This window comes from Erpetoichthys calabaricus, chromosome 9, assembly GCF_900747795.2.
Source record: "Erpetoichthys calabaricus chromosome 9, fErpCal1.3, whole genome shotgun sequence".
NCBI lineage: Eukaryota > Metazoa > Chordata > Cladistia > Polypteriformes > Polypteridae > Erpetoichthys > Erpetoichthys calabaricus.
The window spans coordinates 40,504,638-40,518,352 of NC_041402.2; the positions used below are offsets into that span (position 1 = coordinate 40,504,638).

The 13,715-nt window shown below is 38.8% G+C and overlaps 1 protein-coding gene across 1 annotated transcript; it reads left to right on the forward strand.

Moving 5' to 3' along the window:
• Nucleotides 1-3,878: 3,878 nt before the first annotated feature.
• On the forward strand, nt 3,879-12,031 carry LOC114657489 (uncharacterized). Its single transcript, XM_028809350.2, has 7 exons — nt 3,879-6,924; nt 7,349-7,463; nt 7,758-8,149; nt 9,151-9,362; nt 10,040-10,199; nt 11,178-11,327; nt 11,425-12,031. The coding sequence occupies exons 1-7, from the start codon at nt 6,912-6,914 to the stop codon at nt 11,454-11,456; spliced, it is 1,074 nt and encodes a 357-aa protein (XP_028665183.1). The 5' UTR covers nt 3,879-6,911; the 3' UTR covers nt 11,457-12,031.
• The last annotated feature ends 1,684 nt before the right edge of the window (nt 12,032-13,715 follow it).

The window sequence follows — 13,715 nt, forward strand, 5'->3', positions numbered from 1 at the left end:
GCGCCTGCATGATGTGTCAGCCTCGTTTGACTACATGTCTAAAGTGCAGGCGCCGTCCGTCTGCTTCATGACTCGCGCTCAGGTCGCTTACGATTGTGTCTGCTTAAAACTAAATCGTTATTGCCAGAGGAGAACTCGGTCTTTGATCATTCCCTCGCTCATCATACAAACACAATACAGCAACATCAATATTAGAATGTTTTGTATAATGTTTGATTGGAATTGTCTTAAATAGAATATTCAAACACAACATTAAAGTAATACATGTATATCCCTTTGTACAGTCATGAAATTACTCCCACAATACTGAACCTTTTGAAAATATTATTCACATTTCTAACAATGATTTGCTTTCAGCTTTACTTTAGCACACACTTTTTATGGCTCATTGAATGCACCGAGTTACATTATTCACGGATTCTTTTGAGTTTGAACTAAATCATTACCTGAGAATGAGTCACAAAACTCTTACTCACTTGATTCCAAAACTTAGTGTCTTATTTTAATTATGTTGTTTCACTATATTGTCATGCTTTGTATTATCAAGGACATGAACAGTTTACAATATGAATTACCAACATGATTACTATACATAATGTAATAAATATAACATTATAATTAAATAAAAATAATTTGCTCCTCCTTGGAATGTGGAAGGAGAAGCAAGCAGCAGGAAAGAGTGAGAACTTGTAAACACCACAGGGATGGCGAGGGACCCAGGAACTGAACGCAGGTCTACCACCCTGAGGAGAGTGCAGTCTTACCAGTGGAGCCTATTAAATAGGATTTCTGCCTCTTCTCTTGGTAAGCAAGTGACCCTGGCCTCTGACCTTTATATAAAAAAAAAAAAAAAAGGTCATACAAAAAGGCAATTTCCCTTCGGTGATTAACAAAGCGTATCAATATCAAAGACTTTGTCTGCACCAAAACATGCATCCTGCTCCAGGTAACACGCAGTAATTTCACAGTTTTTGAATTCAACATAGAATAACAAAGCTGCACTGAAGGACCTGTTCAAAGGTGCAGGGGCGCCCCTGAGGCTCCGCATCTCCCTTCTCCACATTCTGCCTTTATTTGATTCTGTGTTAAGGTCAGCAGACATCCATTTATGCTGAAAAAGTATTCAGTACAAGAAAAGAAACCCCTCCATTATATATGTTATAGCTAAAGGGGAGTGCAAGTGAGGCAACAAAATGATCGACAGTAAGCTGTGGTGGGACGACTGCTGAGCCCTGATAGCAGCTTTGTAATCCCTGCCTCAAGTGTTTGTGTTAGCCAAGGGGGGCATCTTGAATGGTAAAAAGGTGAAGAAATGAGCCAAGAGGGACATGAAACAGCAGGAGGTGAGATGTGGCCTGGAGGAGGGCAGCACAGACATGGACTAGCAGCTCCACACTGATTAGGTCCAATGGCCTCTGTCTGCTTTGATTTGCCAGACATGCTCCTCTTGGTGCTTCACGTGTGTATAAAGAAGGATCCTCAAACTGAGCAGTTGTTCTTAGTGCATCTTGAAAGCCAAGTGATCAGAAACCTGAGACTCTTTAGCTTGTCTGAGCTGTTTAGTTCTCCACCACCATGATAACAGAACATCTTCCTGCCTGCCTACCCCTGCACTGGGTGCCAGGCAGAGAGCAGAACATGGGCACCAGTCCATACTAGAGCCCACTCACACATAACAATTTGGAGATTTTGGTGAAGTGGTTAAAAAAAAAACCTATAATGACGAAGGGAGAACATAGAGACTGCATTCACACAACAATCATCTGTGGGCCTTGAACCCAAGGCTTTTAATCCATGATGTAGCAGCTCTGAAACCTGCTTACCTCACCTGCATCATCATCGACAGTCTTTAAAACTGTCACTGCACCTATTAATGTGGGCCACTGGGTGGCGGCAAAGAACTGTTAAGCCCCCGGCAAGCCTGACTTCAGAGGACAATTAACCGGGTAATAAAACGTGTGAGGAAACTGGAGAAGAGATGCACAGACAAAGGTGGGGCCAGGACTTGAACCTGGATCTCTCATTTCGGGATGCGGCAGCGCTGACCACAGGGCCTTCACTGTGCCATATCACGATATTACAATCGGTATTAACGAACTTATTTAGCTATATGTAGTGATGAGTGAATCCCACTGAATTCGCTTTGCCTTCAGTTTGGCAAAATCACCAAAATGTTCAGGAACTTGATTACATCTTACCTGAAGAAGAAGAGTTGCCTCGACAGCTTGCATATTGTAATCTTTTTAGTTAGCCAATAAAAGGTGTCATTTTGCTTGGCTTTTCTCTACAGGAACTTCGCCAAATTCATTGAAATGCATTAAAGTCATTGGGGAAGGGGAAACTAAACTAGTTTTACGTTAATTATAATGGTGCAGCGGTCTTTGAAGTGTGCCTGAAGGCTACGGAAACAAATGCCAGCTATGCTGGAACGATTAGTGTGGACAAAACTGTGACCTGAGCTGTGAGGCAGTACACTGTAGTGCTAAACACTGCACCACCCTGTCACTCGGAGATAAAATTAATAAAATGAAATACCAGAGCGGTCAAATTACTTGCATTCAGGATGCATGAATTCACTAAGGCTTGGCCCCCCGATATTCGATAGCTGGTACTCACCTCTCTTAAACAGAGAAGTGCGGTTTTTACCTCCGAAGACTTTGCTCCTTCACTGCCGCTGCGGCCTAACAAGCCGGGCACTACAGCACGTGGACTCTTCACTGCTTCCTGTTTACATCAAAGGCACAGCACTCTGGGTAATGCAATTAAAGCAGGATTGGCGCTCGTCGAAACCTAAGCCGGGCTCCACTAGTCAATACGAGTTTTCAGTATTTTAACATGGCATTGATTTCGAAATAATTGAATGACAGAGATGACGATACGCTAATTAATCAAGCGCTTGTGTGAAGAGATGATTTGTTACGGGAGGTTGGTGCCACTCTGAGCAGCAGACGCACTCATATCAACAGAGTGGATCTCTCGCACAGACGCCGTCGAAGAATAGTATTAAGCCGAGGCTTCCATAATAATCATGAAACCAGCCAATAGACGCGCAGTGCAAGTTCAGAATATAGTGAATTTCCCCTCGGGATTAATAAAGTATCTATCTATCTATCTATCTATCTATCTATCTACCCAGATAGCAGCCGCAAGTGGGCCACATCTGGTTTAAAACTGGCACCTCTGGTTCACTTCTGGCAGCGGCATGATGGATATGGGCCACATGTGGCGCACAGTTTATGAATCCGCCAAATCAGCTTCCGGTACGGCATATGTGGGCCAGTACTGGGCCATTAGCATAGTTCTGCGATTGGATGCATGACTCAGAATAGGGCAGTGACGGGTCATGGTGAGGTGTCTTTAAAATAAAATGCAATATTTACAGTTAGCATATGTCAATATATATTTTTTTTTCATTTCAAAATCGAAGATGGTGTGGTTAAGAGCCGGCTACAAAATGCATGTAAATATCAGACTGACCACGGAGTTTTTTTATTTATTTATTTGAGAAATCTCGTTTCTTTGTGACAAGTACAAACAAAAACACATCTCAAGGATGAAATATCGTGAACTTTACAAACTTTCTCCAAATTTTAAACACTATAAACGGCGGGCAGAATTTTCAACAAGTATCCAGCATCTGCCATGACTGCTTTCAGCCTTTTTGTGGATTCGAATTTTCTCAATCTGTGCTTAAAAAAAAAGGTAATTTCTTTGATTGACATTGTGGCCAGCCATTGAGATAATTATCAGACTGCCTTCTGACGTTCACGTTAGCCAATGAGGGAACACCTTGAGTGACGAACAGTTGCCCGTTCAGTCAGACACTAAAGTTTGTAGTTGACTGATGGTGAAACGGTAAGTTAATATTCGATTATTTAATATATTATGTGTTGGTTATTATCGTTCATGTTAAAATGTTTATATTATGAAAAACGTAACCAATTAATTGCATAGTATGCAAGGTGCTGTAACGTGCTTAAACTGTTATATAAGCCATTTTAAATTATTCGGCGGGCTTTTTTTTTTTTACTTAAATACTTATGATATCCAGATATTAAATATAATAAGCGGTGACGAAGGCAAGCAAGTAACGTTAAAATTCGGTATTTATTTTAGCACGTGATATATTAAGTTTTTAACCGCTTAGAAACACCGAGATTTTTCGCTGTTAGTGCGTTTAGTTAGCATGAGCGGAAGTGCAAACGTAAAAACCCGCGAATGTGAGTTTATTTTTATAGAGTGAAAGACGCACAATGGTGGAGGTGGCATCAGACTTAAACTTTGTTAAGGTATGTCTTGACAAATAATGAGTGCTCAATTGGAGCTTTTTACAATGTTCCAATCAGAACGGAGGCAACGTTTATCTCATAATGTAGTTTGTCACTGTATAAGCCTTGAATCGTAGCACTATGTATACGTTATATAAATAATATTTTCTTGTCCCTTGAATAAGTTGATAGATTCATTGGAGAATGAAAGGCAGGTTAGTGGTGGGATTGAAATCACTCACAGTGAAATACATGTGGATGAGATTCAAACTTCTCAGTTTGGTTGTTCTTGTGATGATTTGGAATCCAGTCAGTCAGAGAGTGACAGTGATGATAACTTTGATTGTGGGCAGAACGATTACCAGGACACCCTCCAGGCAAGTTTGAGAAATTGGGCTGTTCAGTTCAGTATCCCTTTAATTGCCTTATCTGCATTACTAACTATACTCAGAATTAATCATGCTTTTTTGCCAAAAGATGCAAGGTCCTTACTGAAAACTAAGACTGCTTACACAGTTGAAATGCTTGGTGGTGGTTCATTTCATTACTTTGGCATTAAACATTCTCTGAGAGCTTTCTTTGAAAAGGTATGGTCAACTGTTCCAAGTGGACACACTTTTAATTTGCAACTTAATTTTGATGGGCTTCCTATTTTTAAGAGTTCTTCACTTCAGTTTTGGCCAGTTCTTGGAATTGTTAAGAATTATACTGTATCAAGATTCCAGTTTTGATTGCATTGTTCTGTGGATGTTCAAAACCAAACTCACTTTCTGAATACTTGAGTGCTCTAGTTAATGAGTTAAAAACAATTGGAAAAGGATTTCCTGTGAAAGGAAAAACATTTTTCATCACTTTATCTTCAGTTGTTTGCGATGCACCTGCTAGAGCCTTTATTAAGGGCATAAAATCACACACTGGATATCACAGTTGTGATAAGTGTGTACAAAAAGGAGTATATGTAAACCACCGTATGACATTTCCAGAAACCACTGCAAGTCTTCGAACAGGTGAATCATTTAAAACATTAGATGATGATGCACACCATGTAGAATCTTCACCTCTCTCAGAAATCATAGATATGATTAAGGGATTCCCGCATGATTACATGCACCTTGTATGCTTAGGAGTAATGAGACGTCTCTTGGATTTGTGGATAGGAAGCAATGGCCCACTACAGTGCCGTGTTTCAGCCAGTCAAGTGTCGTTAATTTCTGATAGGAATGAAACCACGTAACACTACCAACTTAACGAGTTTGCAAGGAAGCCCCGTTCACTTTTTGAAAGACTACGGTGGAAAGCAACTGAGTTGAGACAATTCTTATTGTACACGGGTCCAGTTGTTTTGAGAGAGATATTTCACTCTGAGGTGTATCAAAATTTCATGCTGCTCTCTGTGGGTATATACATTTTAGCAAGTCCTGAGTACTGTTCAACTATGAATGATTTTGCTAACTCTTTGCTAGTGGCATTTGTCAAGCATTTTAGTGAGTTATATGGTCCTGAGTTTGTCAGCTATAATGTACATGGGCTAACTCATTTAAGTCAAGATGTTAAAGTCCATGGTAGTTTGGATGTTATATCAGGTTTTCCATTTGAAAATTATCTAAGAAAGCTAAAGAAAATGGTTAGACGACCTCACTGTCCTTTAACACAGGTTATACGTAGGATTTCAGAGCTTGACTTCTTGCATTTAAATTCTGATTTTAGCATACACCCTCAAAAGAGGTTTAAAATGCAACATTCAGATGGTCCAGTTCCATTACACTTTGAGGTAGTACTCCAGTTTAAAGAGGTGGAGTTTAATGGATTTGTCATCAAAGTTTCTACAGGGGATTCCTGTATTAAAATTGATAATAAAATTGTCATAGTTCAAAATATAATTGTGCATGAAGACAGGGAATATGTTGTCTGTCAGGAATACCAACACAAGGCCATATTTTTTGAATATCCAATTGATTCTTCATACCTGGGGATTTTTGTTGTGTCCAAGCTTTCCTCAAATCTTCAGTGTTTACCTATTGGTTCTGGCATGCTGAAATATGTCCGTTTGCCACTAGATGACAAATATCTTGTAATCCCCCTACTTCATATACAGTAAATACAGATTAATTGGTACAGTATTTTTTTTTGTTTGTTTCTTCCTTCCTGTTGTGTTACAGAGTTCATAAGTGCTTTTTCTAATTAGTTTTTTAAACTCTCATCACCCCACCACTTGCATTCTTTATATTCTGGACTGATTTATGGTGGTGTGTGAAGTTGCTAGGTAAGCAAATTTGATTATTTCAACTGTACAAATGAAATCATGTTTAACTAATATAATTTACTGTATACAGTATATTAATCATATGTATTATTATTGTTACTTATATTTGATTAGTAATTGTAAGCATGCATGCATGTTGTAAGTGCATTTATCAAGGACTTTTATAAATGTTTTAAAAAAATCTTTGTTTTTAGTAATTTTTGTAGGCTATGTATCACATTGTGAATTTTTCGGAATGCAATGAAGTTGAGTTGGTGCCATCCAATTGGGTATCCAATGGAGTGTGTGCTTGGCCACCATATAAAACTGGAGATATCCATAAGGCTATAATAAATAAAGAGCAGCCAAAAGAAAACTGAAAATCATTTAAGGTTGAAGTTATGTACACGACAGGTTTGTATTTATAATATTTGGTATAATTGTCATATCATATGTCATCTTCCAGCCCACTATATCCAGAAAAGGGTCACGGGGGTCTGCTGGAGCCCATCCCAGCAGGGTGCAAGGCAGGAACAAACCCTAGACAGGGCTCCAGTCCATCGCAGGGTGCACACGCATACACACACTAAGGCCAATTTAGGATCTCCAAATCACCTAACCTGCATGTCTTTGGGAGGAAACCGGAGCACCCGGAGGAAACCCATGCAGACACGGGGAGAACATGCAAACTCCACACAGGGAAGACCCAGGACAGGAACCCAGGTCTCCTTACTGCGAGGCAGCAGTGCTACCACTGTGCCACCCTGGTATAATTGTATTCCTGAGTACTGTATATCCATATTATAGACTAAATGCTCTTACATCTGGAATTTAACAGATAATTACAGAACTGCAAGACTGAAGCTTCCAGTTGCCGAAAGACACTCAGATTTGCAGACAGCAGAAGATGAAGAAGATGATGAAATTCCAAAAAGGACAAAAAGAAGGAAAATGTAAGCCTGAAATAGTTAATATGCTTGAACTGTAGCAGCACCTGCCGACTGTTGCTTGTGTTAATACAGTGAATTTTCAAGCTGTAATACTTGATCTTTTAAAGAGAAAACACTAAGTTTAATGATCCAGTTATCTCATTTTATCTATATACTGTAATTTAATTTAGTATAACTACCACAAGGCTAATTCATGAAAATTTGTCTAAATTGGTAAAGCATTTTTTCTCATAATTGTACAGTTGTATGTTGTATAACTGTGTATTTTGTCAATAATTTCTTAATCTTTTCCCAAAGAGCAAACACAAGATTTGATAGTGATAGCTACGGTGATGTCTGTAGCAAACCCAAAAGCCATCTACCTCCACCACCCAAGATAACCCCTCCTCAAAAATTTTCAAAATCAACCACCAAGATATCTGCTGACCTTGGAGAACTTGGACGAAATGCAAAATCAATGTGCAGGATGCATCAACCTGACAGTGTTCAGCTACATTCTGAATGTAGGTACACTGAATGTGGAAGATGCACTCAAGAAATGAAAAGCCTGAGAAATGATTACAAAAATCAAAGTACATCTACAGTGGAAGAGCACCTAACCCCAGAGTGTGTGGAAATTGCAAATACTGCATTTAGACACTGGTCTACCTCACAACAAAATGATGGACCAAATCAAGACATTTATGGCCGTAAGTGTTTTATCTCAGTTTCTCTTTAATATAGCTGCCTCTGTGTTTGTCACTTTAAATAAAGCCCTGATAACCAGACTCAACTGTGAAGCACGAAAATAATTACCCTAAATGTTTTACATTTTGAGTAAAAGAATTATGAATCTGTGCAACTTTGTGTGTGTATTTAATGTTTCTCACAGGACCCACTTTTCATTACCTTTATTCATTAATACAGCTAAATTGATTTTACCTTCTCTTTTCATTCCACGTCCCAAGAGCCAGCTTCTGTAGCCGAGGATCGGACCGCTAAGGTCCCCGCCTTCAGCCACCACCCAACTCACACTGCACCCGACCTCCTTGGCCGCTCCCATAGGTGGTGAGCCCATGGGAAGGGGGACTCACGTTGCCTCTTCGGGCTGTGCCCGGCCGAGCCCCATGGGTGCAGGCCTGGCCACCAGGTGCTCGCCTTCGAGCCCCACCTCCAGGCCTGGCTCTAGAGGGGGGCTCCGGTGACCCACGTCCAGGCAAGAGAAAACGCCGTCCCAAGTTTTCATTCATCATAGAAGGTTTTCAGAGTAGAGCCGCTGCTCCTCCACATCGAGAGGAGTCAGATGAGGTGGCTCGGGTATCTGATCAGGATGCCTCCTGGACACCTCCCTGGTGAGGTGTTCCGGGCACGTCTAACCGGGAGGAAGCCCAGGGTAAGACCCAGGACACGCTGTAGGGACTATGTCTCTCGGCTGGCCTGGGAACGCCTTGGGATTCCCACGGAACAGCTAGAAGAAGTGGCCGGGGAGAAGGAAGTCTGGGCATATCTGCTCAAGCTGCTGCCCCCGTGACCCGACCTCAGATAAGCGGAAGAGAATGGATGGATTCTCTTTTCATCTGTTTCCTTTATTTTTCCACTTTTCATCATGCCAATTTTTAGTTTACATTTCATCCCCTTTGGTAAATGTCTGTGACAATTATGATCTTATTTTGTTTGATATTAATTTTGTGGTGTTTGTACATTGTTTTAGCCATTCTTCGAAACATTCAGGTTAAGCAGGAAATGATGATGGAGCAAGTCAAAGTGATTTTAAAAACCGTACAAGACCTACATGAGAAATGCTGTAGTGACAGTGGTTCAGATCCAGTGCTGGAAAAAGACATTCTTCCACTTCAAGATCTCACATCCATGCAACAGCTTGAAAGTGACCTAGCGGTTGGTGGAGATTTAAAAAAAAAACTAGTAAGGAAGAACTTTTTTAATAACAACTGAAACATATACCTTCAAACAACGACAGCTTCAAGTTGTATTGTCTTAAATGCCCAAATGGTGCTCATCAGATATGCACAAGCTGTGATGTGTAGTCAAAATCGTAGGCATAGTTAAAAAATAAATATATTGTTAATTATTTAAGTCAGAAAAGCTTTTAACAGTCTACAACATTACATTTTTAAAAGGACTGAAAAAATTCCTATCCGAGCATGGTTGTCAGTTTTTGGGAGTATTGAAGACTGCTACTGTAGTCAAATCTTTGTTGAAAATTAAATGAAGTGCTCATAACTTGACATGTCTGACCACAGATAACATCTGTAAAGGCCGTCAGTATTGGGCATGACAATATGCTAAAGGACTGTCAAAAGCTTTTTTTTATTTGACACTGCTGGCATATCATATCAAATGGTGCTTGGAGTCCCATGTCCAAGTTTACCCCAAAGATTCAGCATGTACATTTTATTATATAGCTCCACCTATATTAGCTTTATTGGAAAGCTACCTAAAAACATAGGTGCTTGAACTTCTAGTATATTTTACTTTGTTGCTTGTTCCGATTCCTCCTAATGTTTCTATTGCATCGAGCATTTTAAGAAGTTATGAACTCCAGTGAATTATTTTTTTTTCTTTCTGTAAACCTTTGGCAGATTACATTGCTTGGGATTCAAGGAGGCATTGATGTGAGAGACACGGTGTGGAGAATCATGAGGCAAACTTTCACCAATTCATTGGCCAAACAACTTAACTGGAGGGGAATAAATGGAAAAACATGTTTTCATAGCCTTCACATTAAGGATATTGTGATTGGTGAGTATTTATAATGATTTCAATATGCATACACTGCCATTTAAAATGAAGTAACCTGTGACTGAAAATTTCTGTGAGATGAGTATCTTTTTGTTGTTTGTTTACAATAAATCAAGCTATTAAAGGTAAACTATATGCATTATGACCAGATAAAAAGTGTACATGTTCTCTGCATTAACCATCTTAAGTTTCACATTGACATGGACAATTGTTCCTTATTAAATGTCACTTTCCTTGTCAGAAACTACTGTTTGAAAAAACCTTAACACACAAACACTTTTTTAATAGCCAGGTCAAGATGTAAACAAACTAAGTGGCTGCTCAGGGCCCTCCGGCCACCAAGGAAACCCCAGTTGAATGGGGGGGGGGGAGATCTAATGTTTAACATTCAACATTAAATGAAATATATCAGGCAAAATACTAAATGGTGTTAAAAAATAAAGGGAAATTATAGCCATGTATGATAACTACTTTACTTTATTTTCCATATACAAGTTCTTACATTAGGAATTTGTCATTTTTGCATACCCCAGCTTGTTCTCCAGAGACACAGAGAGAGGGAAAGAAGCTTTTGCATCAGAGTGCAATCTATTTGTACAGAATAAAATTCTACTTTGGGTCTTAAAGTCTTCAGCCAGCAGTGATGCTAACCTGTAATCGGGTTAAACATTAGTGATAAGCAATTGGTCATGTTTGTGAACTAACTACAGGGAAGTATTTAAAGCCAGTCATTTAGGCAGTAACGAATGCAAATACTGTATTGTACAAATATCTCTAGTTGTAAATATTGTTTCTTGTCAGAATACAACTACATTTTATATAGTCGCTTTGTTTACTGAAAATAAACAACAAAGACATAGCCTGCACTTGCAGCCTGTTTCTTTACCATTATGGTTGGATGCAGTCAATGCTCATGTCTGACAAATAACCAAGTATCAACTGCTGATTGACTCAGACTGTATAATGACTGTTCTTTAGATGCAGTACGAAGAAACTCTGTAACATCAAGAGCCACAACTCAGGAAATAGAAATGTGGATTAAGAGACGGCTTCATCTGGCTGCAGATAGGGATGGAGGGAGACGAGCAAGAATGGAGCGTCAGAGAAAGAACAGCTATCAAGAATCAGGTGAGCACTATCAACCCTCAAACACGTCTAGTAAGAAGTTAATTAGGAAATTGTATAATTTCAAGTAACTGATCAACTGTTGATTTCTTGGCTGCAGGTGAAATGCATGTTCTTTCAAGTCATCATTAAGACCAGCCTTCTAAACCTTTGCTGAGGACAAGCTGGACAAATGTGATACCTTGATCTGCCACAACCTTCCCAAAGAGATTAGTGCTCATTCAATGCTTTCTGAGTTCTAACATCAGGCACCATCTGGAACTGTGTGTAATAGTGGGTATCCAATCACGGACTTTATAAAATTAATGTTTGTACATTTTGTTGACTGAAATTTTTACCATCACTGTTTGATACATTCTTGTTTTGTGCTTGTTTTAAAGATTTACATTTAGGAAACCTTTCCCTGTTTGTTTATTTAAATAATTCATTGTGCAAGACAACAGTTAAAATTAAGTTCAATATGTAAAGTAAAAATCTATTTTATAATATGTGTATCTCACCTATGTGATGTTTTTTAGGCACATACAGGCTTATTTGTTATTTTTCCATGTGTATGCTCACATGATTCATAAGAAAATGGTAATGTAAAACTGTATAAATTGTAAATGTATTATAGACTATTTTGTCATGGTGGTTTATTTATTTGGATATGTCAGAAACGCAAGGAACTTTGTTTTGTTCGTTTTCTATATAAATAAAACATTTACTTTTATTATTGTCACATCTACAAACTTTAGTATTAGTAATTTTGTTACTGATTATGTAATGCAGATTCAGGATTGTTCTGTTTGTTGAAATGCATTACACTGTATATGACAATAAAATGTAATAAGTTTAAATATGCGTATTTGGGTTTGTTTGTTCATATTAAAGATATGCAGTAGATAATAGTCGGATAGCATATATGGAAAGTAAGAGTAAATAATTGGTATTTAAATAAGTAATAGTGTAACTTAAAATACTATATACTATTATACTATGTAATACTATAGTCATATAGAATATAGAATAGTATAGAACTATATAGTATAGTATAGTATATAGTTATAATATTATTTACTCCATATTTACTACTACTTATAATTATATTACTAGGGTGTATAATTATATTTAAATTATAAATTATATTTATAATTTATAAATTATATACAATTATATTAATTATATATTTAAATTATTTTAATTATATTTAAATGAGCAAAGTGAAAATCTGACCTGTGGCCCACATGAGGCCCAGTTAATTTTCATCTGGTTCAGTGCTGGGCAGACTTCGGCAGTTTTGGCTGAGTTTTGGCTGAGTTTTAATTTTGTTTTGGCTGGGATGCGGCATCCGGATGTGGTCCACTCTCTTGCCATCAATCCATGTGGTAAGTGGGCCAGAAAGTCCTAGCAGAAGTGGACCAGATTTGGGCCAGATGAAATTTGCTATCTGGGTATCTATCTATCTATCTATCTATGCGCTTTGAGTACTGAGAAAAGCGCTATATAAATTGAATGAATTATTATTATTATTATCTATCTATCTATCAGTTTCTACAGACTATATTGATAACACACTGGACATCAGAATAGTGCATCAAATAGTCGGACAGCGCGTGTACGCAGAAAGCAAAAGAGACAACGTGGCGGCGGCTACTGCTGGACGCGCACACTCACGCACCAAAGCACATAAACAGACCATCCCCGTAGGGCACTCCGCTTTCTTTCTTCAGTACCGTTTGGTTAGAATTGTCCGTGCACATGTCATCCGCAGTGATTGAATTTGGCACGTTATTCAATTCGGCGTCTTCGTCACGCAAAATCCGTTCCGCTCCTACCACTTCATGGCTGAATTCTAGTGCCAATATGAGGAGAATCTTCTGGAGAAATATCGGGTAGATGGCCATGTAATTAAAGAGCGGCGGCAGTGTCCAGTATTTTCCAGTATCACTAGTGTAATTGTTTGAAACTGATGTGCTATTACTGACGGTCAACGTTGGTGACTTTGGACAAACGCACAACCTCCTGTCCACGTCGATTAACCAGTTTGAGAATGAAATGTCATCACACTCGCTAGAGGGGCGCATATCAATCAAAACTCCCCGATTCAGTTATTTGTGAGTCTACAACTATGTTAGTCTATTCGTATGGGAAAGAGAGTTTTTTTCCTTCATTAAAATAAAAACTAGCGGATAGGCCAAGAGGTGTGATTGGCAGCGCAGGGACCACAGTGGCCCACCCACAGCAACGGGTCCGGGCTTACATTTTACACAGGTGAAAAAGTAAGTACACCCCATGGACTTTGTTGACGTTTTCGACATATTTAAACAGGCAAACATTAGATCTTCACGCAGTACCTCCAGATAAGGTGACTGATGTACTTGAACAAATGACAAATACATTTGACATGGT

What these genes read in the sequence shown, in the direction of transcription:
- LOC114657489 (XM_028809350.2), top strand. An exon ending in AAATCAAGACATTTATGGCC is followed by an intron (nt 8,150 to 9,150) that starts GTAAGTGTTTTA and finishes ACATTGTTTTAG; the next exon opens with CCATTCTTCGAAACATTCAG. An exon ending in GAGATTTAAAAAAAAAACTA is followed by an intron (nt 9,363 to 10,039) that starts GTAAGGAAGAAC and finishes AACCTTTGGCAG; the next exon opens with ATTACATTGCTTGGGATTCA.